Here is a 27,616-nt window from a genome sequence, read left to right on the forward strand (position 1 = left end):
AGAGTGTGCGAGAGTGTGAGAGAGTGTGAGAGAGTGTGAGAGAGTGTCAGAGAGTTTGAGAGAGTGTGAGAGAGTGTGAGCGAGTGTGAGAGTGTTATAGAGTGTGATAGAGTGTGAGAGAGTGTGAGAGAGTGTTAGAGCGTGTGAGAGAGTGTGAGAGAGTGTGATAGAGTGTGAGAGAGTGTGAGAGAGTGTTAAGGGGTGTGAGAGGGTGTGAGAGAGTGTTAGAGAGTGTGAGAGAGTGTGAGAGAGTGTGAGAGAGGGGGAGAGAGTGTGAAAGAGTGTGAGAAGGTGTTAGAGGGTGTGAGAGAGTGTGACAGAGTGTGAGAGAGTGTGAGAGAGTGTGAGAGGGTGTTAGGGGGTGTGAGAGGGTGTGAGAGAGTGTTAGAGAGTGTGAGATAGTGTGAGAGATTGTGAGAGAGTGTGAGAGAGTGTGAGAGTGTTAGAGAGTGTGAGAGAGTGTTAGAGAGTGTGAAAGAGTGTGAGAGAGTGTTAGAGCGTGTGAGAGCGTGTGAGAGAGTGTGAGAGTGTTAGAGAGTGTGAGAGAGTGTTAGAAAGTGTGAAAGAGTGTGAGAGAGTGTTAGAGCGTGTGAGAGCGTGTGAGAGAGTGTGAGAGAGTGTGAGAGTGTTAGAGCGTGTTAGAGCGTGTGAGAACGTGTGAGAGAGTGTGAGAGAGTGTGACAGAGTGTGAGAGAGTGTGAGAGAGTGTGAGAGGGTATTAGGGGGTGTGAGAGAGGGGGAGAGAGTGTGAGAGAGTGTGAGAGGGTGTTAGAGGGTATGAGAGAGTGTGAGAGAGTGTGAGAGAGGGTGGGAGAGGGTGAGAGTGTGTGAGAGAGTGTGAGAGAGTGTGAGAGAGCGTGAGAGAGTGTGAGAGAGTGTGAGAGAGTGTGAGAGGGTGTTAGGGGGTGTGAGAGGGTGTGAGAGAGTGTTAGAGAGTGTGAGAGAGTGTGAGAGAGTGTGAGAGAGTGTGAGAGAGTGTGACAGAGTGTTAGAGAGTGTGAGAGAGTGTGAGAGAGTGTGAGAGGGTGTTAGAGGGTGTGAGAGAGTGTTAGAGAGTGTGAGAGAGTGTGAGAGAGTGTGAGAGAGGGTGAGAGAGTGTGAGAGAGTGTGAGAGTGTTAAAGTGTTAGAGAGTGTGAGAAAGTGTGACAGAGTGTGACAGAGTGTGAGAAAGTGTGAGCGAGTGTGAGAGAGTGTGAGAGAGTGTGAGAGAGTGTTAGAGAGTGTGAGAGAGTGTTAGAGAGTGTTAGAGAGTGTGAGAGAGTGTGAGAGAGTGTGAGAGTGTTAGAGAGTGAGAGAGTGTGAGAGAGTGTGAGAGTGTGAGAGAGTGTTAGAGAGTGTTTGAGAGTGTTAGAGAGTGTGAGACAGTGTGAGAGAGTGTGAGAGTGTTAGAGAGTGTGAGAGAGTGTTAGAGAGTGTGAAAGAGTGTGAGAGAGTGTTAGAGCGTGTGAGAGAGTGTGAGAGAGTGTGAGAGCGTGTGAGAAAGTGTGAGAGAGTGTGAGAGAGTGTGAGAGTGTTAGAGAGTGTGAGAGTGTTAGAGAGTGTGAGAGAGTGTTAGAGAGTGTGAGCGAGTGTGAGAGAGTGTGAGAGAGTGTGAGAGAGTGTGAGAGAGTGTTAGAGCGTGTGAGAGCGTGTGAGAGCGTGTGAGAAAGTGTGAGAGTGTGAGAGCGTGTGAGAGAGTGTGAGAGCGTGTGAGAGCGTGTGAGAAAGTGTGAGAGTGTGAGAGAGTGTGAGAGTGTTAGAGAGTGTGAGAGTGTTAGAAAGTGTGAGAGAGTGTGAAAGATGTACTTTATTTTTCATTATTATTTTTCTATCTACGTGACTTTACCGAAAGAACCAAAGAATATAAATTATATTGTACTATAATATTAAAAAAACGTTTTGCTGGCTGGAAGGACGTCACGTCTGGAGGGACGGACGGAAACGTCCAAAGGACGTGCGGGTTATAATAATGGCCGCGTGCAACGCGCCGCACAGTATCCCCTCGCTCTCGGAGAGAGAATGATTCAGAGGCGCGAGGTGGAACCACATACAAGCGAGATGGAACTCCCAACAATTGTCCAAACTCTGCGGTCCACTATCTCAAGGTGTTATCGGCCGATTAATGAGTGTTTATACACGCGAGAGGACACCGGAGCACCCGGAGATAACCCACGCGTGCGAGGGGGGGACACTCTATCCCATACAGATGGAACAGGTGGAGTCCACATTCTCATGGCGAGCCAGTTTAAATACACGTGGTGCCGCGGTAACAGTTTAACGAAATCGGTTTAATATTCGCCAATGTGAGAACAAATGGGGCGTGAGGTGGTACGGCTGGAAATCCTTCTCACTGCACCTGCCCCGCCTCCGGGTCGATTGCACCATCTTTAGGGGCCGTTGCCAAAGTTTTACCAGTTGCTATGGACGAAGAAAAACAAGCGAAACAGCCCAAACCAAAGTCCACAGCTACACACAACGCACCTTTGTGTCATGAGCGTTGACTCATTTATCACAAAGCAAACAGCACATTCCTCGTCTCGTTGTCGTACACGATAAGCACCCTCCTGTTCGTTCCAGTCAAACCAGAAAAGCAACATTGCCGAGCCTCTCTGGCTAATGGAGCGCAGAGGGCGTTTACGGGTCTCTGGCCGCACCCAGCCGCTGACGTTCACAAAGTGTCATAGACGCGTTTAGTGTCAAGGTCTTTATCTGTGCGGTCCACACGGCTCAATCTGTGGCTCCCACCACAGGCCGGGTCACCTCGCAGCACCCGAGGGAGCCACGACCGCCGCCTCTCTCCACTCCTGGCTGTCTCTCATCGCCACCTGCACATTTAGTCATTCGCGGTCACATTCACGTACGCATGCGGCTGAGAGTACATCTTGAGGCATTTTCCAGTTGTCAATGAAGTCGGGTCATTTAATCGCCACTTAATATCGTGCTGAGGATTGACCTCACACACACGCACAGCTCGGAGAGATCGTGCGCATCCTGGGTCCTGCGTAAGTGCCCGGGCACCTACTTGGCAACATAACTTGGAACAAGCTACAGCGAGGGCTCAGCAGGATCCGGGAGGCACAGCCGAGGCATGGCTGTGGCCCATCACAGCTCTCTGGACGCGTCGTGCGTCGACTGCCTGGAGCCGGCGGACCTGGGCTCCGCGCAATGCGGCCACTCGACCTGCGCGGCCTGCATGGAGCGCACGTACGGCCGTGTGGCCAACCTCGCGGCCCTGCAGTGCTCGCGGTGCGCCAACAGCGGCGCCAATGGCGGTGGCGGCAGCAGCCACCGGGGCTCCAAGAACTCCGATCGCAGATCGGGCAGCCGCGGCGGGAGCCAGCGGGATTCTTCGTCCGGAGACGCCGCCGAGGAGGCAGAGGCCGCGACCCGCTGCGACATCTGCATGGAGGAGAACGTGGCCGCCGTGAGGACTTGCCTCAAGTGCGAGACGGCGTTCTGCGAAGCGCACATCAGGCCTCACATCGAGTTGGACAAGTTCAGGGACCACCCACTGGTCCACCCGTCCATCAACCTGCGCGAGCGCAAGTGCAAGGTGCACCGTAAGTTGCTCGAGGTTTACTGCAAGCGCGACGAGTGCCTCGTGTGCTCCGCGTGCACCATCGCGGGCAAGCACAAGCACCACGACGTGACCACGGTGGAAGAGGAGCACGCGACTAGGAAGGTGAGAGGGAGGCGCGGGGACGGGTGGCGGGGGGGGGGAGTCGGGAGATGCGAGGGGGGGGGCTGGAAATGGGAAGAAATTACTGCGGAAAATCGGACGCGAGCATTGACGAGTTCGTGTGGCGTTTTCTTGTCCGTTTCAGCAGCACGTTCATTTACATGAATAAAGCAATGCTACGTATATTCCTTATGTATATTCACACGGCGTTTATGCAACAATTGTGTATTGTATTTCCTCCTCCCACGTGCCGTTTGGGAGATTCGGAGCTTGACGGACACTCGGGAACCGCATATATATAGGCATATAAGCTAAAACTAAACTCATAATCAACGTTTTTGGGTTTAGATCGCGTTATTTATAAATGTGTCGAAACCCTCCACCACCCGACACGGCCAATCAGTAAAAAAGTGTCACGTTGACAAAAGACAAATAGTTCACTGCTTTAGCCCACCGGTGTGTTGAAGCGTGAGTGGCCAGCACCACGCGCGGCCATCTTTGTCTCCCCAGTGGTGATGTCACATTGCACCAGGTACTTATTTGAGGCTGAGTCGAGCTAGGGGAGGCCAAACGTCGGTTTAGATAATCGTCACTGGTGTTGTCCGTGAACGGGAATCGAACTAGGGTCGCCGGGTTCGCAGCGCGCGATCCGTTGCACCACCGCGCACCACCACCACGCAGTAAACACCCCTGGTGTTTTGTGAACAACAAAACAAATACATGTACATCAGTTCCGCGAACCACTTCCCACGGCCTACGACCGGGACCACGGCGCGAGGTTAACTTCCGCGAGAACGACAGCCGACACGGATATTGGCACCACACCGTGCCAATACATGGTGACGTTAATATACATGGAATGCGTATTTGTTTCACGGCGTGAGCTTCCAACGAATGTTAAACATAAATTTGATTTGTGTTTCCCGAAATCATCGCCACAGCTTTTAAATGATGAATTCTCGTTTAAAATCAGCCCCTGACGATTTTGTGCGTGATGAACTTTTATCACCGGCGGTTCGTGGCTTTACTGGACATGTCTTGTGACAATAGCGCTGCAGTCTCGTCACCCGGACATTGTACGTACGATGTATTAGCACGCATTGACGGGTCACTGAAAGCGCGGAGGAGAGACACGGATAGGAAGATGGCAATTTTAGGTGGTCTTTATTTTCTCCACTGCCCACCACGTGGCCCGGCAGCCCTCTGACTACCTGTCTGTGCACGGGGGCGGTCGCCCATCCACGCAACCGCCCAATCTTGACGAGACTGGGCGCGCATTCCAGGTGATTTGGTGTACCTGTAGTGGTGGTGTTGACGTGCGCCGACAGTGATGGATTACGGGGCGGCGCGGGGTGCGGGGTTGGGCACGCATGTGGGCGTGGTGTGGATGCGCGCGCCGGGAGTGAGTGAGTACGGGGCGGCGAGGCGTAGGGGATTGTGCGCGCTGACACGAGGTGAGAAAAGGGGCTCGTGGGCAGCGCGCAGTGATTGGTCAAATGGGATGGGTGCTCTCAGCGACGTCCGCAGGATGGACATAAAAGAGGACGCGTGGGAGCACTCGGGGTTGTTGTTAACCAGTTGAAGATTGAAGACGGAGTTGAAGAAGTAGTGCCCTGAGACCCCTAGTCCCGCTGTCCTTGTCAGGACCGGGGCCCTGTGTGGCTCGGAGGCGAGACTGTGGGACCCGTGGTCCGACGCCCATGTGGGTCGGGACTGTGGGACCCAGAGTCGAGACGGACACCCCGGCTGGGTGTGTTCCGAGAGGCTACGGGGCGTAAGAGCCCGTGTTGGTGTAGCCAGGAGAACCGTGTGGGTTAGGCTGGTGTTAGCCACCCGTGTAACTAAGTGGGTGTTGGTCACCCGAGTAACTATAGATGGTGTTAGTCACCCGTGTAACTATAGTTGGTGAAATAAAAGAGTGTGCTACCCGTGAAGTCGTCTCCCGCCGAGTTACTACATTACAACTGGCGTCAGAAGTAAACCTGTCTTCAAAGGAAAGAATGGATACTAGGAAGACTACCCGTACCCACGAGCGAGATCGGGAAGACGACGGCGTACCGGAGACACAAACCTCGGAAGGAGAGGACGAGGAGTTGCCGCCGATGCAGCACTTCGCGGCGATGACCGACGCTCCGCTTGCCTCCGACACCAGCCTACAGGACGCACACTCCCGCCTGGCGGAGTTGCTGCTCGCCGCCGCTGCAATTTTGGCGGACATCACCGTTTCCGCGGGCGGAGGGACGGCTGCGGGGGTTGGAGGAGGGAGCGCGGCTGGAGGGATCCTGCCAGAAGGCGCTTCGCGCCAAAAGTTTTGAAGTTGGCGCCGTTTTTGAGGGTCCGCCTTCGGTTGGCGGGAAGCGCGGACACCACGTGGGCGGAGATCTCCTCTCAGCGCAGCCCGCGTCATCGGCGCGCACCAGAGCTCTCCATCATGTGCCTGCAGACGGAGCCGACATTTTCTATAACCACAGCGGCGCGCGGGAAAATCATTCCTCGGAGGCCGACGACCGGGTCTTCCAGCAACGATTGCCCGCGCTGACGGCGTTCAAGGCGGACGGGGGCGACTGGGGAGCCTTCCAACGAAGGTTCCTCGCACATCAAGAAATGTCGGGGTGGTCCGACACCACTGCCCTACGCGCGCTGCCAGCGACGCTTGACGACGACGCGCTTGCAGCCTTCACATCTGCCCCAAGGTCGTCTCGCTCAACGCTCCAGGCCGCGCTACATCTAATGGCCAAGGTGTTCGGCCCGCCCTCGACCTGTCGCCACCATTTCTACGAATGGCGCAAGGTGGTTGGAGAAACAACGCTCGCCTATCGCACGGCGCTGCTCGCCCTGGCGGACGCAGCTTTTCCCCGCATGGACAAGGAGGGGAAGGACGCCATGGTGATGGAGCAGCTGCTGGCGTTGGCTCACGACCTGGGAGTCCCCATCAATACGGCGGACGAAATGGACATCTGCTCCCTGGGGATTGCCACGAGTATTCACGCATACGAGGTCCTCAAGCGCAAGCGGACGGTCATCTGCGCATCGGCGGGGATCGCGGCACCTGCCGCCATGGTCGCCGAGCCTCAGCCTGCTGCGGCTCGGGAGGAGGCCTTCGCCGTATCAAGTCCGGGGGAGTGGAGAACGGGAGGTCGTTCGCCCACACGCTCATCCCGCAAGCTGGAGCAACCGAAACCTACGACGTCCCTCGTCGTCTGCTACAACTGCGGCCTTCGGGGTCACGTCGCGTCCGGGTGCCGGGCTCCGCGTCAGCGCGCCACGGGACCACGTCCGGACGACGACCAGGGCCACAAGTCGTCCCAGCTAAACCCGGCAAGTCGCGGCACCTCATACGCTCGGTCCACATATACGGCACACTCGGGTCGCCGCTTCGCGGTGGGGGGACCGCGTATGGGTACCGGGGATTCGGTTCGGCGAGGGGGGTTCGTACAAGGCCCGAAAGCAGTCGAATGGTCCGAATTGGCCCACAGGATGGTGGCTGCGTCGGCCGGGTCGTCTGTGGTAACGGGGTTCATTGACGGGGTTGAGGTCCGGGTGCTTGTGGACACGGGTGCGTCAGCCACTATCATTTCGGACCTTATTTATAACATCCTCCCCATCCAATGTCGACCCCTTTTGCCGGTGGACGTACCATTTTACGCGGCAAACGGGGGATCCTTGGGGATCATCGGCCAGATTCGGGCGACTATTTCTATTGGCGATATCAAATTGGCGGATCCTATTTTTGTATCATCATCGCTGGCAGTTCCTTGTTTACTAGGTACGGACTTTCTGGCTAAAATGCCCATCAAAATTCTCATAGATCAGGCCTGCATTGAGCTTCCATCGGGACGGCGGGTTGCATTTTTGACGAGTCCTACTAAAATACGCACGGTTTGTGCGACGGTGCAGGCGCTGGCAACTCAGACTGTGCGGGTACCCCCGGGATCGCAAATGTTGGTACCCCTTCGATTGAGGAAACCCCTCGGGGTGGATGCGGGGGGACAGGGAGTTCTGTTGGGGCCGTCTAACAGAGCTGTTGGGGGCCTCGGCTTAGCGGTGGCTCAGACCATGGTGCGGGCGGACAGTGAGCCGTTCGTTATGGTCCTGAATACGGGGTCGCGGCCAGCCGTAATTACACAGGGAACAGTGCTGGCTCACGCGGCGCCGCTACCCGTCGAGGAACAGCTCGTTGCTCACGCGAATTCGAGGGTCGATACGCATCCTCAAATTGAGGAGGGGACAGAGTGGTTGGACTCGTTGTGTGCTGGATCTAGCAACTTGTCTAGTGTGCAGTTGGGTGCGTTGAGGGGCTTGCTTCTCGAATTCGCTGACGTGTTTAGCAGACACAAGTATGATATTGGCTGCACAGACCTGTTGCGCCACCACATAGCGACGGGGGACGCGGCCCCTATTCGACAGAATCCCTTCCGGCTCAGCCCAGCCGAGAAGGAGCATGTGCAGTCGGCGGTTAATGACATGTTGGCGGCCGACATCATTTCGCCCTCTTCCAGTCCGTGGGGTGCTCCCATCGTCCTTGTTAAAAAACAGGACGGGTCCTTGCGGTTCTGTGTCGATTTCCGCCGCCTAAACAAAATCTCAATGGCCGACGCGTATCCGCTCCCCAGGATGGATGAGTCGCTGGATGCCTTGGCGGGAGCACAGTTTTTTTCGACGCTTTATCTGCTTTCGGGATTTTGGCAATTGCCCCTCGATGACGAATCGAAACCAAAAACCGCTTTCCGGACACCGGGAGGCCTATTTGAATTCAACCGATTGCCCATGGGCTTACATTCCGCTCCCGCCACGTTCCAGAGGCTCATGGAATTGGTTTTGTCAGGACTCCAATGGGACACCTGTTTGATTTACCTCGATGATATCATCGTTTTCAGCCGGACTTTTGAGGAGCACCTCCAGCGACTGAGAGCGGTGTTCCTCAGGATGCGTTCCGCTAAACTTAAATTTAAACCGGCAAAATGTTACCTGCTTCGGGAATCGGTCAGGTACTTGGGCCATATCGTTAGCCGTTCAGGGATCTCGACAGACCCTGCTAAGACGCACTGCGTCAGCTCATGGCCAACGCCAACCTCGGTCACTGAAGTCCGCAGCTTCATAGGATTCGCCTCCTACTACCGTCGTTTTGTCAAACAATTTGCCACCATAGCCAGGCCCCTGCACGCTCTGACGGCTAAGGGTGTGAGGTTTCACTGGGGGCCGGAAGAGGAAGCTGCGTTCTGCTCCCTTCGTGACGCCTTGGTGCGGGCTCCCCCCTTGTGTTACCCCGATTTCACGCAACCGTTTCTGCTCGACACAGATGCCAGTAACACGGGTATCGGGGGAGTGCTCTCACAGGTGGTCGGAGGGGTCGAACGGGTGGTCGCCTACGGTAGCAGAGTTCTGTCACCTGCGGAACAACGCTACTGCGTAACGTGTCGTGAATTGCTGGCGATTGTTTTTTTTATACAGCAGTTCAGGCCGTATCTTTACGGCCGTCCTTTTGTGGTTCGTACGGACCATGCGGCTCTCCAATACGCTATGCGGGTGGCGCAACCCTCCGGCCAATTGTCCCGATGGTTGGAGGTCCTTCAGGACTACCAATTCACGACGATTTACCGTAAGGGATTGCGCCACTCGAATGCGGATGCCTTGTCGCGATTGCCGCCGCGCACGGAATGCGCATGTCTGCTGGGATCGGCGCGGTGTAAACCCCCTGTCGCCGCCCCCGCGGAAGTTTTGCTCGCAGCCACTGACACTACGGGGGTCGACGCTCCTACGGGGACGGACTCGTTACTAGCGTTGCCTCTCATCGAGTGGGGCCGTCTCCAAATGGCCGACAGCTCCCTACTCACGCTACGTCGGAAGGTTGACGCTCCCGGAGGGGGGGAAACGCGGGTCGGTTCCTGGGTGTGCAGACAGGGCCTCTTGATGAAGTGGGACAACATGTCTCGGCGTCACGCGCTCGTTGTGCCATTTGCTATGCGGGGGAGGGTCGTTCTGGCTGCTCATGAACGACTCATGCATCTGGGTTTTCACAAAACGCTTGCCCTAATCCAGCGAGACTATTATTGGCCGGGGATGGGCAACGACGTGGCGAACATCCTTAAGGGATGTGTAGGGTGCGCCCAAATAAAACCGCCACCGATAGCGGCTAATCCACCGCTGCAATCCATTCAGGTTTCACGCACAAACGAACTGGTTGCGCTCGACATCTTGGGGCCTTTTCCCGCTACACCTAGGGGTAATAAGTACCTGCTGGTTGGCGTAGAGTACTTTACCCGTTGGCCCATGGCATGGCCACTCGCCAACCAGTCGGCTGCGGCAGTGGCGGACGCCTTTGTCCAGGGCTATGTTTTGGACAAGGGCGCCCCCGAACGCTTGCTGACGGACCAAGGGAAAAAAATTTCGAGTGTTTTGTTGCGCGAGGTGTGCGACCTGTTGGGTACAAAGAAAGTGCGTACCTCCCCGTACCACCCGCAGACTGGCGGAATGGTTGAACGTCTGAACAGGACCATTACTTCTATGCTGTGCCAACAGGTCTGCAACGATCAGGTTGATTGGGACTTACAGGTACCTGGGGTACTTGCGGCCTATCGAATGGCCCCTCATGCGGCGACGGGGTTTTCCCCATTTTTTCTCATGTATGGGCGGGAGGCCGATCCGGCCATGGACGTCCAACTGGGGATTTCCCAGCCACGCGAAAAATCTAAATTGGCAGACCACATCAAATTTAATATCGCCAAACTGGCTGAAGCGCGAGAGGCTGCGAGATTGAATTTGCGGTCTCGGCAGATCGCGAACGAAAGGTTGCATGAACGAAGGGTGCATACGCACGATTGGAAACCAGGCGATAAGGCCTGGCTGCATTGTCCACATACACCGTTGGCTACGTCCCCTAAATTGTTGAGACCATGGAGGGGACCGGTGGAAATTGTGCGTGTTGCACGACCCCAGAGTATACAGATTAAATGGGAAAAACGCCGTTGGTACGTGCACCCCTCCCGACTGAAACCCTTCGCGGCACCGCGTGACCCCACTTTGTGCCGTGGCGACCGAGCGTGTGATGTGGCCGTCGACTCGGGGAGGGATGTGTCGCAGGCTGATCCTCACGTGTCTCCGCCTGACCCACCCCCAGGTGTCTCGGACCTGACGGCTGTTGACCGTCGGGAACCGGAACCCCGCGGCACGCGCGGATCTCCGATGCCTGGCCCGTGCCTTCCTGGACTGCCGGCACCACCAGACGGTCAACCGCGTCGGGTGCCGTACGACGGACCGGCAAGGCGGACTCGTGCTAGGACACAACACTTTTCATGAAGAGAAAAAAAAAAAAAATTTCAAACCCCAGCTCGCCGCCGCGTTCCCCCTCTGCCGGGGTAATGTCCCGTTCAAGGGGCGCTCGGAAAGAATGGGATGCTGCACGAGTCGGAAATTTTTTTCTTGCATACACATTTATTGTTGTCACTCGCCGGATTGTACATATTGTTCTTGTTGTGATTGTTGTTGTGTTACGGGGCACACATGGGGGGGGGGGGGGGGAGTAATAAATTTTTATAGCAGCCGGGTCGGCTGCGAGCTATGTGGTAGGGGGTGATGTAGTGGTGGTGTTGACGTGCGCCGACAGTGATGGATTACGGGGCGGCGCGGGGTGCGGAGTTGGGCACGCATGTGGGCGTGGTGTGGATGCGCGCGCCGGGAGTGAGTGAGTACGGGGCGGCGCGGCGTAGGGGATTGTGCGCGCTGACACGAGGTGAGAAAAGGGGATCGTAGGCAGCGCGCAGTGTTTGGTCAAATGGGATGGGTGCTCTCAGCGACGTCCGCAGGATGGACATAAAAGAGGACGCGCGGGAGCACTCGGGGTTGTTGTTAACCAGTTGAAAATTGAAGACGGAGTTGAAGAAGTAGTGCCCTGAGACCCCTAGTCCCGCTGTCCTTGTCAGGACCGGGGCCCTGTGTGGCTCGGAGGCGAGACTGTGGGACCCGTGGTCCGACGCCCATGTGGGTCGGGACTGTGGGACCCAGAGTCGAGACGGACACCCCGGCTGGGTGTGTTCCGAGAGGCTACGGGGCGTAAGAGCCCGTGTTGGTGTAGCCAGGAGAACCGTGTGGGTTAGGCTGGTGTTAGCCACCCGTGTAACTAAGTGGGTGTTGGTCACCCGAGTAACTATAGCTGGTGTTAGTCACCCGTGTAACTATAGTTGGTGAAATAAAAGAGTGTGCTACCCGTGAAGTCGTCTCCCGCCGAGTTACTACATTACATACCCACCAAATTAGTTACGTAATCTGCCCTCATCTCTACATGCCACACCGATTGACGGACTTGCACTCCTATCTGCCGTGTCATCACCTCGCACTTTCCAAACCAAAATAGCAATTATAAAAACTCTGACAGCTTTTTTTTAAATCTCCGTCACCGGAGGCCGATGTGGAGATTAAGAATGGAGATGAAGGTTGTTTTGATGATTTCCATGGAGATGCATGTGTACACAACAGAGCCGTAAATACCCTGCAGAAATATCGCATGGTTGCAACCTCTGAATGACAGCACGCCATCTATATATATTCACCACCCATTAAAACCTGCCACAAAAAATAATAATACAAACAATTCCACACTCTTAGCAGGCGCCAATGGTCCAATAACACAAAGTACCATCGGTACATATCTAGAGTCTGCAGCATGTTTAACCACCAGGATATTATACATTTGGCATGTCTGCCATGAACTTCTAATGTGTATTGAACTTGTTGTAGTGATTTTTGGAGGGATATCTAGTTTTTTGGTGGGTCTAATACAGGCTGCCATACAATGACCACTCAGTTGTTTTCACAATGCCCACAGATGTGGTCGTAAAAATAGGGTCTAATTGAGGAATGCATTAATTTGTTTGCATTGATGAAGGTGGATCCTGTTATCGAGTGCGTTGATGGAAACAGGGGTGGCAGATTGGAAGCAGTCGACGTTGCGTGTTGAAGCCAACGATTTTCCAAGCGTCTCTACAACAATAATAAATGTTCTTAGCTTGTGAAGCGAGATGGAATACAGTATCACTTAGGGATATATTTTCATTGTCAGGTGCAGGATGATGATGGTAACCGATAGCTAGGTAAAAATGTATTAATACAAACGTTGGTCCCGACAATAATTAAGAAACCCAAGTGAGATTTTGTCTAAATTAATGCACCCTCCCCTTGTTCGCTGATCAAGCGGAATACATTTAACCTGATCAATCATGCTTCGGAGTCTAGACTGCAATAAAGTCTAAAATGTGGGCGATGATATCTGGTTTTAAGGCATCAAACTTCGGTCTAATCCCTGCCACAACTTATCAAATCAGAGACAGCATAAAATAAATGGGTGGAGTGAGAGGAGTTTGGAACTGGATCGGGCTATAGTTTGGTGAATAATTAAGGCCTGCTTCGATGGCATCTGTTCGACGTGGATGAAATATAATGGACACTGTTGCTCTGGAGGCTGGCAGACTCGAGAGGCGATGACCATGTTTTGTCCAATAAAGCCGCAAGCCACGTCACTGCGGCACGAGACTATACCAACTTGCTCCTGGGAAACCTACACTGAGCCAACCATCTTTGTGAATGGGCAAAAGCTTTCAGCCGTTGACAAGTTTATTTACCTTGGTAGTACACTGTCTCGCGCTGTTCACATAGATGATGAAGTTAACATCAGGATTGTCAAGGCCAGTGCAGCCTTTGGACGTCTACGTGACTCGGTATGGGAAAGGACTGGCATCAAGCAGGATACAAAACTGAAGGTCTACCGGGCTGTTGTCTTACCAACTCTTCTGTATGGGTGCGAAGCCTGGACATTTTACCAGCGCCATGCCAAGACATTGAATCATCTCCACTTGAGCTGTCTGAGGAAACTGCTGAGGATCAAATGGCAAGACAGAATCCCTGACACGGAAATCCTCAGCAAGGCAAATATCCCCAGCATCTACACCTTGCTTGCGAAGGAACAGCTTAGATGGACTGGCCACGTGACCAGAATGCCCTACGTGAGACTTCCAAAACAAGTCTTCTTTGGCGAGCTGAAGAATGGCAAGCGAGCACAAGGTGGCCCCAAAAAGCGCTACAAGGACACCCTTAAAGCTTCCTTGAAGAGCTTTGGATTCGACCTGAAAAGCTGGGAATCCCTAGCACAGGACGGACCTGTCTGGGGCAGTCCTCTGTGAGAGTAGGAGAAGCTTCGGTGCTAGCTTGAAGAGGCAGCAGCGCAAATCTACCAAGGAAGGACGTGTGGCTGCACCTCCAGAGCTCTACATCCTCCCTGACCTGTCCAGTGTGCCACAGATAATTCCGGGCTCAGATTGGCCTCTTCAGCCATCTGCGCACTCATCAAAACCCAACAAAATGACAAACGTGCCGTGGTCATCATCGACTTTGATGGACGAACAAGAAGAAGAAGAAAACGAGAGCCTCTCGGAGAGTACAGTGCTTCTGTACAACTGAGCCACTGGTTGGCACGCTACAATACGCTGTGACATGATATAAAATTCACCAAGTCAGTTCATTCTGCATAACAGGACAGTTTGAGGGGCGTCATATTATGGCAAGCCTTTCGTTATTTGACTTGCCGTAACTAGCTATCCCTTTATTTCGGCTAGCGGCCCATTTTCCCTAGCTAGCTGCCCATATGATTCAGCTTGTTAACATAAATTAGTTAGCTGCCATTTTTGCCAGCTAGCTGCCCTTCGAACCAAATTAGCTGCACTAAAAAGCCAGCTAGTGAGACCGAGGGCTCATCGTTTGTTGAGAGCTTAGTTAGCCGTTGACAAATCAATTATTAAAAGTACACATGCCCAAGGGCCTCACGGGACCATGATTTGGCCCTGGGTGGGTGGGCACAGAAAGTAGTGGTGGGTGGAGACAGGAGGTAGGGGTGGGGTGACTTTGCAATTAACTAAATTCCTATTAAGAGCAATAAGATATAGATAATAGAGATGCCCTATTTTGTATATTTTTAAATTGGCAATGCAATTTCCCAATGTTCTTATCTAATCGGATGAATTGCATTGTATTTCAGAATGTCATCATCACAGCAATGGAACGTGTAGACGACAGAAAGGCATCTTCAAAGACATACATCAATGAATTGAAAGACTCCTCTGATTCTGTGCAGGTATTTGCCCAGCATGCCACAGGGCCGTAAAGCGTGTTCCAGTTTTGTGGGAAGTTCCACCGGTGGTGACTTTCCACCAAACTCATTGCACTCCACTCACAAGCACAGTTTGGCAACAGTCGGCTATGCTCTCTGAGCATAGTGACACCTGTGAATAAGACTGAATAATACATGATTATGGTAGTGAATAATGTATGATATATTCAAAATAAGGTCAATATTACTTTTCAAGATAATAAATAAACACGAATGTATCGAGAGGGATAAGGGAATGGCAAACGGGCCAATATTTTCTCGTCAGACAGGACAATGTGCATCTCCCTCGTCTCTCGGAGAGTCAGTAAAAGCTGTCACTGTCATTCGCGAACCCCCCCCCCCTCCCAGAGAGTTGACAGCGCTAAGTCGCTGTGGCACAACCCACTCTCCCCAACCCCAGGCACACTGGCACTTTGATGATCGTGTGGGGTACTGGTGGCCCTTTAAACCGCCATGTCGTGGCACGCAAAGTGCCCTCCCATCCGCAGAATTTTGCCGCCACAGCAAATATCGCCATCGTGCACGATTTGTGCCATTGATCAGTTTACCAAAACTGAAGAACTGCTCTGTGCAATATCTCCAATGGGAATTAATTTCTCGTACAGTATTGTTCGCTCCTTCAACGGAGGAGAAACAGCAAAAATACATGAACTCTCGCCTGAAGCCCTCTTGTCATGGCTAGCAGACCTCAATATTGGCATCGAGCTCGTAAACTTCTCGCCATATGCAAGGATTGAATATAATGCAGTACGTAGTTCATTGTGTAGGCATGCAACTACATGTAGGCCTTATTAAGTTTAGCACTGAAATGACAACCAACATTACAATCTATAGGACCCTTTTACCGGTATCAAATTGATGAAAAAATAATAGGCTTTATCCTTTCCGGCCTTAATACAGGAGGTGTTAAGATGATCAAACACCATATTGACAACACCTATTGCAAGGCACCGAGTCTGCATTAAACACATATGCTTGCGGTAAAACTTGCAAACAAACGTGCTTTGATAATAACATATGCAGTGTCTTCGAAACTGATTGGCCTACACCACAGCTACAGCTGCCTTTATGGCCTCGTCTGACCAGTGTTAGGCATAACTGCTCCCACAATCGAGGTCTATTTGGTGTTTGAACATCAGAACTGTATTAATGCCGGAAAAGGTCAAGCGTGTTCTTTTTTAAAATCCTTTATATTAAGTTCACTTGCTTGCGTGCTTGCTTGCTTATGACCGTGCAAATCTTTCGGTCGTTTTTTAACGCACTTCCCGTGATCCAATCGAGCTGACATTTTGCACACAGACTTGTTGTGCGTGACATTTAATTTTCGTGAAAAAATTTTTCCAAAATTTTACACTGTTTATGGAAAAAAAAATATTTAATTACCAATTGCTTAATGGTGGCAGACAATCATCTGACCCATAGGTGGCAGCCATCTCAAGCCAGAGGACGAGAGGATTCTAGCCGCCACGCATATAAAGGATTTATAGTGAAAAACGTAGTTTTTACGGGTACATTTTTTGTTCCTCCCATAGACCGAAGTTATGATCTGTGCCGTCATTCATCGCAAAAAATGTGACCGCCTGCTGTCATTATATCCTGCGTGCAGCAATCTTCCTCGACGGTCCTGTCGAAGGTGAGCCAGAAGTACGACCACATGCGGCGCCTGCTGGACGACGAGGAGCGCCACGTAATGGGCACCGTCAACGACGAACTGCGCGAGGTGATGGCCCAGCTGCAGGCTCGCATCGAGGTGCATGAGCGCTACCTCAAAAACGTCTCCGAGACGGAGGCGCACATGAGGTGGCTCCTGAAAGAAGAGGACTCGCTCACCTTCCTGCTGGTAACCCCCCCCCCCCCCATTTCACAGCACGTACGATACTCGCTTTGGGCAATTGACCGTAATTATTTTTTCTTTCTTTCTAAATACCATTGTCGAGGTCTTGCTGCTGGTCACAACGAGAGGGCTTGAGACATAGAGAGAGTTAGTGTAGTTTTGCTGTTCCTCCTCGTCCGTTGGAGGAGCACAGACAACAGTGGGTTCACTATATGGTCCATAGTTTGGGTTACATTGCCGCAATCGCACGACCGTGGCTTGTGCCTTATATTATTATAATTTCGAGGTCTGCTGCTGGCCATGAAGAGAGCGCTTCAGGAGAGACAGAGAGTGTCGTTTTGCTGTTCCTCCTCTTCCGTTGAAGGAGCGCAGACGGCCGTGGGTTCACTATACGGTCCATAGTTTGAGTTGCATGGCCACGATTGCATTACTGTGCCTTGTGTCTTTAATAATCCATTTGTTGTAGAGTGAAGGACGACGCGAAGGCAGTCTTGAGGTAAGGGCTCGCACCGAAGGTTTATTAGGGTTATTAAGGGGTAGACACTTCACCAGGGATAGGGGGTACCGTGCAGGGTCCTTCCACAGTGACCCTGTACTCTGCCTTTTCCTCGCCCCGCTAGCTCCCGGGCTCTCTCCAGACTCTCTACCCTACCCCTAGTTCCTGCCTCAACCATCTACCGTTCCGGGCTTCCACAGTGACCGTGTTCCTCACCGGGTCGTCCCTCAGTATCTCCCCGAGACATTACGTCATTGCCCCGGAAGGCGCACATGACGTCACTTCCTGTGACATCATCGTACCGGAAGGCGCGCATGGCGTAATGTCCCTGTACTACTCTACACATTTATGAAGATGTACGCACCACAACCTGTCGATGTATTGATGCGGTTGATGGTTCCACCAGGGTCTTTGGTCAGAGGCGGTAGCCTCTTCCCAGTGGCTCCACCTGTGTTGTGTTTTTACGTTACCTTAAACAGAGCTCACACCATCATCTCGGCGAATTTGACGTCACTAATGTGAATTGTGTAAATATATCTAAATATTGTACTGTACATCCATATCATTAAATAGGGTGAAGCAAAGATGCAGTGATTTGCGCCACACGCTACCTGGCACCCTGAGTTTGATTCTCAGCCACGGCTAACATTGGTGGCGAGTGATATCAGAACCAGTCTTTGCCCCCCCCCCACTCCACTGCCACGTATCACCAGTCCTGGTGCTGCCCTTCAGTGGCCCATGCTGACCAGCACGGCCCAACGTCCCCCATCTCTGCCACGCGCGGGTGGGGGGAAGCCTGCAGCCAGCAATCGGTGGACACAAGGGTTGTAAACAAATGGAATACCGATCAGATTATCGCATCAATGGTAACTGTCCTCACTGCATTTGAAATCTGCGGCTCCGGAGCAGTGCCGGATTATCCTCGTAGCAAAAGTAGCATATACTACGGGCCCCGCACTTTGAAGGGCCTCGCACTAAATGCTTTCAAGCAATCAATTCCGGTTCAGTGATTCTGAACTTGTTCTATTACTATAGTAATATACTGCCTTCAACTTTTATGAACGACTGGGTGATTAAGGTTAGCGATTTGTCGTATGATCTGGCTGTATAGGAAATTTAAAAAAATACAATTACTTTACTATGCATGTCAAAAATGTTGTTTTAATGTTTGTCTTTTTTTATTTAGGGCCACTTTATAACATTTGCTACAGGCCCCGCACTAGCTTAATCTGGCACTGCTCCAGAGCTGCATGCGGCTCTTTGACTGCCCCCTTGCAAGCAGCCATTAAAAAAAAACTTAAATCTTAAACATAATTTATCGTAAAGATAATTGATTAAATATTCCATTGAATAATGGGTCACTATGGAATGTCTTGGTGACAACAAACTGTACAACCGTCGAACTTTATTGTTAAAGAATAACTAAGGGGCGGGGGAAATGAATAGAAGCAATTTATTCTATTACCTATTTAGTTTATTTAAGCCAGATTGTGTGTTTTCATCTGCTGTATACCTGCTGCTGTTTGTGTACAAGTAGCTGTGCGTGTGATGCGGCCATTGATCTATGATTCTATGCCGACCCCGGCACTGGAACTCGACATAGACCCACAGGCTAATAATGGGTCTATGTATATAGTACTGGATACAATATGTCGTTTACCGGTATTTTTGCTTCATAAAAAATGGTCAGTAAATTGACTAACATTCTATAAACAACGCGTTCAAGTAATATTATAATATCGTTAATAACACGTTTTTTTTTTTCCAGGCGTGCAAGCCAAACACTCTGAGGTAAAATGAATGTTTACGTCTGCTCACCATAATTGATCTTGTCATGCGTAATCTGCACATATTCATAATCATCACCACCAAAGACAAAGATCCCTCATATAGCCTCAGCAGACGGTTGGGGCAAGTGCTGTTAGCGAGCACCTATGAAGGCCAGAACAGCACATGAGGGTGTGGGAAGCCAACACCACGTCCGACCGCCTTTGTCTCCCCAGCGGCGATGTTTTTACATACCATAGCAGGTATTAATTTGAGGCTGAGTCGACCTAGGGGAAGCCCAGGACCGATTCAGATAATCGTCACTGGTGTTGGCCGTGAGCGGGAATCGAACTCGGTTCGCCGGGTTTGTAGAGCAGTATGCAAACTATTATTTGGTTCTTTCGGTTAAGTCACGTCTAAAGATAAAATAATAAATTAAATTAAATAATAGAATACGACGTTTCGATTGCAACACAAGCAATCATCATCAGGTATAATGAAATAGCGACATAAAATCTAACCAGAAAACTATAGACAGACATATTAGCAGACAGATATCACCAAGATACATAGCGAGAGCAACACAGGTAACAGAGAGGGGTGATCGTCTCTGTGGGGTGGCCTTAAATAAACAGGGGGGGGGGGCGGAGGCAGAGAGAAGGAAGGGGGGTTAGAGAAAAAATTAGCATATCAATGAGTGGTCAACAGACGTGGTGCTGCACGGCAAGTAAGCCTGAAAATCAGGAGGACACACTAAAATTAAATAACCTAGTAAAATATCGAAATGTAATGTAATACAACACAGAGGGTCGGTCAACACACAATTAACGCATAGCCTGGTTGATTACGTATTTCAAAGATTGCTAAGTTAGAATTTAAGTGTGAACATTCTAAAGAGGACACAGGCAGAGAAAACAAGTCGCCAGAGAGAGAGAAAAAAGATAAGCTTAAAACTTCCCCGTAGAAGTGGTTCAATCTTAATTTTAGAACTTTCGTGACTGCAGGAATTATTATTATTATTAGTATGCAAACTGCTACACGACCGCTCCCCACATTACCACCACAATCATTATGTGCATGTTACAAACGCATTACCGGACAGATATTATTTAAATTTGTACTTAAAACTTTCGTGACTGCAGGAATTCATATTCTTGGTTCTTTCGGTAAAGTCACGTATATAGAAAATAAAACTTAAATCATAAAATATAATTAAAATTTAATTTAAAATAAAAGCAAAAAACCCACGACGTTTCGATCGCAACACAAGCGGTCTTCATCAGGCGGAGAGAAAGAGCGCAAAAGCCCCCAAATGCAACTGCTTATAAGGGTTTCCAAAGTGAGTGGGAGGGGGACGAGAGTTGGGGGAAGGAGAGCTGATGCAGCGTAAGCAGCATGGGCGGGATAGCAGTCAGACAATGGGGGGGTAGGAAGGGGGTGGAGATAGGGGGAGAGAGGGGGGTAGAGATAGAGGTGGAGCTGAAGGCGAGGGCGCACTCCAAGTGTGTTAGACAATGGGTGGAGGAAGAGGGTAGAGATGGGGGGGGGCATTTCACCTCGCTACACTGCTGACTGGTAACCGTCGGTTACCAGTCAACAGTGTGGATGTGTGTAGCGAGGTGCAATGCCCCCCATCTCCCCCCCTCTCTCCCCCTTATCTCTACCCCTTTCCCCCCATTCTCTCCCCGCCCATGCTGTGTACGCACAGTCCTCCTCCCAACTCCTCCATTCAATCCATTGTCTCCTCTACTGTCTCCTCTACCCCCACTCTCTCCCCTTACCCCCCCCTCTCCCCCTATCTCCACCGCCTTCCTACCCCATTGTCTGACTGGCTGCCCCGCCCATGCTGTTTACGCTGCATCAGCTCTCCTCCCCCCAACTCTCGTCCCCCGCCCACTCACTTTGGAAACCCTTATAAGCAGTTGCATTTGGAGGCTTGCCCTCTTTTCTCTCCGCCCGATGAAGACCACTTGTGTTGCGATCAAAACGTCGTAGGTTTTTGCTTTTTATTTTATAATTATAATTTTATTTTCTACGTACGTGACTTTACCGAATGAACCAAGATTATAGTTATTATTTGACATTGTACAGGGTAGTCCAGATGTCTTGCGACCCCCATTTAATTATCTAAAACGTAATATAAGTGTTTGTATACCAATGGGTGTGAAAACAGAAATGAATAAGCAAAGAAATGTTACGGGTCAAATAATTGGGGGGGGGGGGGGGGGTCATTAGACATCTGGAGCAACCCTCTAATAACATCACCAACATTCTCATTCGCTCCGTGCATAGCTGCTCATCCGTGGATGTCCAATGTAGAGGCTGAAGTCCCAGCGTAGCCATGATAGATGCGGCTGATGAACATTCTCGAGTCACAAACGCTGCAAGTGGTGTCAAATCTTACCGTTCAATTTGTGATTATTTTTACTTGCCGACAGATTTTGCTTCATAATGGAAAAAAAACATCACATGCAACACCATAATGTGTTTGTGTTATTTAATAGCGTCATAGTTTATTGGTGTCACTGAATTATTTTTGTTTTGATCATGGATAAAAGTTAGACAGTATGTATCTATGTTGAACCTCTTTTGCACTGTACTTCGCCAAACGTGCTAATCAGAGGTGCAATGATACACCACTTGATAAAGATACACCTTGATGATACACCTCTTGATGATGACGGGAATGATGATTATTATAGCCACATGGTGGTGGTGGCGGCGACGGTGATGCTCTTGATGTTGGATGATAATGGTGACGATGACGGTGTTTTTTGAAGAATGGAATCTCTGGCAGGAGTGGACCAAGTGGATAACCAAGTTCGCTGTGAGCTGGATCCTCGGAAAATGGAGTCTGTTCTGAAACGTGTGGACAAGCGACTGGCCACGTTTGAATCCAACTGGTCTTACTTGTCGTGTAAGTTGTACAGATGCCTTTTCCTGCATTAAAACACTATATTGTTGTGGCAGTGTTAAAACTATTCACACAAGCAATCATATCAATGATGTCTGCAAAGGGAACTGATGTCCACAACGGGAATTTATGTACAGTTGATTTCCATTCATTAACAAAGAAGTGACATTCAAACCACCGATTTTTGTAAATGTCCTATGCAGGCCTGGCCTTAAAGCAAATGGCCCTGCGTGACCTCGAGTGCAGCGTAATCTTCCAGAAACATCTGGGTCGTGCATTTGTCCTTTGTTACCTGTCACGGGACTTGGTTGTGCTGCCCCGTTTTATGCACCCTTTATGATGCATCCATAAAATAACGTTAAAAAAACCACACAGTGCTTTTTGCTCATAAAGTGCCTGCGCCCATTATGAAGCTGTGTGGGCGTCCATATAAGTAGGAGGAAAGCAGAGTACCCAGAGAAAACCCACACGCGCGATGAGAGGAGGCGACGAAGGTTGCGACACTCAATCCCCATACAGATGGATACAGATGTAAATTATTCCACTTGCTGTACTGCCATCATACGCTGGCTCAGGCTCAGTGCAGGATCGCGCAGCCTGCCTCCCTGCTCAAGTCCCGTGGTCTATTTCTCCCCCCTCTGCCCTGTAGCCTCCTCTCGGCCCCCCTTACCCTCGTGATAGAGACCTCGAAATAAGTCTTCCTATCTCTCTCTCCGTTCCTCTCTCCCAAGCCTTCTCTCTTCCTGCACGTGGCCCCAATTTCTGTAGGGCATCTTGGATATGTGGTTATAGTCAGACTCGTCATAAATCCAGCCAGTAGTAAGATAGGAAGAATGTCTGCGGTGTGCATGGTTAATTTGTATTGACGCTTAAAAAATACTACGTTAACGCATTCTAGTTGTAACATAGCATTAGCAGATGTTTATAGATGTTCACGTGTAATAAAGCACATGTTGCTTCATTGTGACATTGTCAAGGATGTGTGATTGCGTTAGTGTTTTGCATGCTTTGTTGACATTTGGGTTTTGCTCATTTGCCTATCAGGTTACATACCCTTTACAATCACACAGATCTGTGTTTTAAAAAAGATGATGTGTACCTCGATGGATGTTCACCTGTTTAAAAATACACCATTTAAAATATGTTTTGGTACAGTTTCTTTAAATGTTTGACAATTCATATACTTATGGTTTGCTTTTAACAGATGGAAAAACACCCACCCTGAACCCAAACTCCGCACATCCAAAATTGAAGTTGTCCATGGACTTGCATACAGTCACGTGGTGCAGCCAGGACCAAGGATATCCGAACCACCCAGACCGGTTCGACTCAACGCTGCAGGTCGGTAACTCAATCTTATTGCCACGAGTCTTACAGTTGAACACCACTGTGCTGTATATCCACATACGGTACGGTAGTGTACAGCGTTATGTGATGCTATAAGCATGAATGATGCTATCTTAAATGAAAGTAGTATTATTATAACACCTCGGTCTTGGACTGTGCGAGGCGTGGCGGTGAGCTCAGGGTCATGGGGTCACGTGGCAGTGTGGTAGTGGGGACTGCTACGCTCCGGCCAGGGGCGAGCAACTGATGATGAGTTATTTTACTGGGTGAAATTGTGAACAACAGCCATATTAGTACATCTAATCGGCATAATCATTGGTTCACTGCAGCTCAAAAACTCAGTCCTACAAGGCGTGTGGTGAAGTTGGAGATATCCAGAACAAAACGAGTAAATTACAAAAAAATAAAAAGCTGTCTGATTTCATGGCTTGCTTGGTGAAATGATGGCCGATTCCATATAACATTTGTTTAGCAATTTATGAATAGCCAAATCGGAACAAAAAAGTACTTTATCCACCATTACTCTTCGCGCAATTCCGCAGCACGTTGTTAGTTCGTGATATTTGTACGAGTCAGCATTTGTCAATGTTTTTAAGAACACGTTTGAATAACTCGTGTTTCTGCACCATTGTTTCTTTTTCAAGGTCATTTGCTCCGAGAGCTTTGCCGCAGGTTGTCATTACTGGGAGGTGGATGTCCGAGACGGCTGCAATTGGGCCGTGGGAGCGACCTACAGCGCCATCAAACGCAAGGGAACCGACACCGCCTGTGTGCTCGGGCGCAACAGAATCTCCTGGGGATTGTGGTGCTGGTCTGCACAGTATTTAGTGTACCATGACGACGTCAAAACACCGCTGGCGTTTCCCGAGCCCTTGCACGCGGTCGGGGTGTACGTAAACTTTGAGGCGGGTGTGCTGGCCTTCTACAACGCCGACACGATGGCCCTGCTGTACACGTTCGAAGAGCCGTTCAGGAAGCCGCTGCATCCCGCGCTTTACCTGGCGGGAAAGTCTCTGCGCATTGTGCAGCTGTAGTCGCCATGTTTTTGTGATTCCAATTATTTACGTGAGAGCGGCTTGGAAAGGTCTTTTTTATAAATCACTTTTCAGATCAAATTATAATTTATCGGGGGGGTTGTTATTGGCATTTGCCTTAATAACTTATTAATCATGTTTTCTAAAATTAATTAAAATTTACCTACAATTAATTTTAAGTCATCAATGTGCAAGCTAAAATCATGGATTATACTGGGACAATTGGGAATGAGAACAATAACCAATGCATTGCAGCTGATGGAATTTATTAACGCTGCATCAGTGAGGGTTAAAGCCATAGGTGCAAGATTTACCTGTGCACAATCTTTTGGGTGACAGGACTTCAAGACATTAAGTACTGTATTCGTTTGCAGCGTGAGAGACACTCAGCAGTGGCCTTGATAAGTGGTCATCAGTGAGCCACATCACATTGAGGAATGCCAAGGGCTCAGTGGGGGCAGGAGTGAGGAAGCTGTATATATTGTGGTTCCCATGAAAATTGCAGCAATGTACAGATTGGAAAACATAAAACAATTACATCAGTACTGCATTAGTGAGAGTTAAAAGTGGGAAGTTTACAAGGTGTAATGCAAATTCAACCAAAATACAGTACTTTCAGAATGGTTTATCACCACGGTACATACGGTGAGGGAAAAAAGTATTTGATCCCCTGCTGATTTTGTATGTTTGCCCACTGACAAAGAAATGATCAGTCTATAATTTTAATGGTATGTTTATTTGAACAGTGAGAGACAGAATAACAACAACAAAATCCCTAAAAATACATGTCAAAAATGTTATAAATTGATTTGCATTTTAATGAGGGAAATAAGTATTTGACCCCCTCTCAAGCAGAAAGATTTCTGGCTCCCAGGTGTCTTTTATACAGGTAACGAGCTGAGATTAGGAGCACATTCTTAAAGGGAGTGCTCCGAATCTCAGCTAGTTACTGTATAAAAGACACCTGTTCACAGAAGCAATCAATCAATCGGATTACAAACTCTCCACCATGGCCAAGACCAAAGAGCTCTCCAAATATGTCAGGGACAAGATTGTAGACCTACACAAGGCTGGAATGGGCTACAAGACCATCGCTGAGCAGCTTGGTGAGAAGGTGACAACAGTTGGTGCGATTATTCGCAAATGGAAGATACACAAAATAACTGTCAATCTCCCTCAGCCTGGGGCTCCATGCAAGATCTCACCTCGTGGAGTTGCAATGATCATGAGAACGGTGAGGAATCAGCCCAGAACTACACGGGAGGATATTGTCAATGATCTCAAGGCAGCTGGGACCATAGTCACCAAGAAAACAGTTGGTAACACACTACGCCGTGAAGGACTGAAATCCTGCAGCGCCCGCCAAGGTTCCCCTGCTCAAGAAAGCACATATACATGCCCGTCTGAAGTTTGCCAATGAACATCTGAATGATTCAGAGGACAACTGGGTGAAAGTGTTGTGGTCAGATGAGACCAAAATGGAGCTCTTTGGCATCAACTCAACTCACCGTGTTTGGAGGAGTAGGAATGCTGCCTATGACCCCAAGAACACCATCCCCACCGTCAAACATAGAGGTGGAAACATTATGCTTTCGGGGTGTTTTTCTGCTAAGGGGATAGGACAACTTCACCGCATCAAAGGGACGATGGACGGGGCCATGTACCATCAAATCTCGGGTGAGAACCTCCTTCCCTCAGCCAGGGCATTGAAAATGGGTCGTGGATGGGTATTCCAGCATGACAATGACCCAAAACACATGGTCAAGGCAACAAAGGAGTGGCTCAAGAAGAAGCACATTAAGGTCCTGGAGTGGCCTAGCCAGTCTCCAGACCTTAATCCCATAGAACATCTGTGGAGGGAGCTGAAGGTTCGAGTTGCCAAACGTCAGCCTCGAAACCGTAATGACTTGGAGAAGATCTGCAAAGAGGAGTGGGACAAAATCCCTCTTGAGATGTGTGCAAACCTGGTGGCCAACTACAAGAAACGTCTGACCTCTGTGATTGCCAACAAGGTTTTTGCCACCAAGTACTAAGTCATGTTTTGCAGAGGGGTCAAATACTTATTTCCCTCATTAAAATGCAAATCAATTTATAACATTTTTGACATGCGTTTTTCTGGATTTTGTTGTTATTCTGTCTCTCACTGTTCAAATACACCTACTATTAAAATTATAGACTGATCATTTCTTTGTCAGTGGGCAAACGTACAAAATCAGCAGGGGATCAAATACTTTTTTCCCTCACTGTAATATAAGGTTTTAAACTTGGATAATTTAGTCAGTTCGTTTTGTTGGGCTATTCAATGACTGTAGTCTAATGAGCCGGGCAGTGGCCGTGCATTCCTGTAATCCAGCACAGCAAGGGTTAGTGGCTCACACAAATGTTGTGAAACTCCTTTCCCAGCAAGTGTAGAATAATTTCCATCTGTCACATCTGTATGGGTGCTCTGGTTTCCTCCGGCATGAAAAAATACTCATCGTCAATTGGCTACGAACACTTTTATATATACGCACCTCGGTGTTTACGGATTGCACAGCGTTGTGTGATGCAATTGCATAAACATAACTTTAAAAAAAAACTACATTTTATTTTTGCCATTTAACTTCTAACAAATGCAATGCTTGAAAAAGCTGTAAGCCTTTACATGAGTTGAATAGGCCAACATTTGCTGCAATATAAAGTGGGTTAAACTTAATTTAACAAGTAATAAATTTGTTCTGGGATTCGGATGAGTGAAAATGCAGGAGGCATTAATCCGTCCATTAAAAGAGAGATTGCGTTCCTGTAAATTATTGACCTTGCCCTTGAATTTTATGTGGAGTGTACATAAATCTACTACGGTATATTTTTACGACAGGGTTTTGAACGCATTTTTAAGGTAAATTAAATGCTTTTCAACAGAGATTTCCATTGAGATTGCAATCATTATTTAAGTAAATCTGTACTCGGAATATTACCTTTTGAACTCAAAGCATGTGTCAGGAAGTGATGAGGCTCCTTAAGATCGCTAATTAGCTGTTGTTCGACGGGGCAGTTTTGGAGAGTATTGAGTCACGTGGCAATCATGAACATCTCCCTCGGGCAGCGGTTCTCAACCTGTGGCCCGCAGACCTCTGGTGCCTCGTGAGGCTACCTACTACATTTACACTGGAGGAGGAATCCGATGAGATATAAAGCTCTTTTTCACAGATGTCCACCAGTATGGGGCGGGTCATAATAATAAAAAATGACATCCTTGCCAAGGAAATGAACAATTTCAAATGAATTGTGGGTGTGGTGGTCAGCGAAATGTTCTGAGGTTGAAAAGGGGTGCACAGACTCGGAAAGGTTGGGAACCACTGCCCAAGGGTGCGTCGTGTTGTCTTCAATAAACCATGTTCAAAACTCTGCCCGTGTGCACTATACTTCTC

The 27,616-nt window shown here is 49.6% G+C and overlaps 1 protein-coding gene across 1 annotated transcript; it reads left to right on the plus strand.

Annotated features, from left to right (window-relative positions):
- The first annotated feature begins 2,537 nt into the window (after nucleotides 1-2,537).
- LOC144732242 (tripartite motif-containing protein 14-like) lies at nucleotides 2,538-27,593 on the plus strand. The gene is made up of 7 exons (XM_078613640.1): nucleotides 2,538-3,662; nucleotides 14,683-14,778; nucleotides 16,421-16,654; nucleotides 18,913-18,935; nucleotides 21,692-21,828; nucleotides 23,030-23,166; nucleotides 23,817-27,593. Exons 1-7 carry the CDS (start codon nucleotides 3,069-3,071, stop codon nucleotides 24,204-24,206), a joined length of 1,611 nt encoding a protein of 536 aa, XP_078469766.1. The 5' UTR covers nucleotides 2,538-3,068; the 3' UTR covers nucleotides 24,207-27,593.
- The last annotated feature ends 23 nt before the right edge of the window (nucleotides 27,594-27,616 follow it).

The sequence above is a fragment of the Lampetra planeri genome, chromosome 42, assembly GCF_965212315.1.
Source record: "Lampetra planeri chromosome 42, kcLamPlan1.2.h2, whole genome shotgun sequence".
NCBI classification, from domain to species: Eukaryota; Metazoa; Chordata; class Hyperoartia; order Petromyzontiformes; family Petromyzontidae; genus Lampetra; species Lampetra planeri.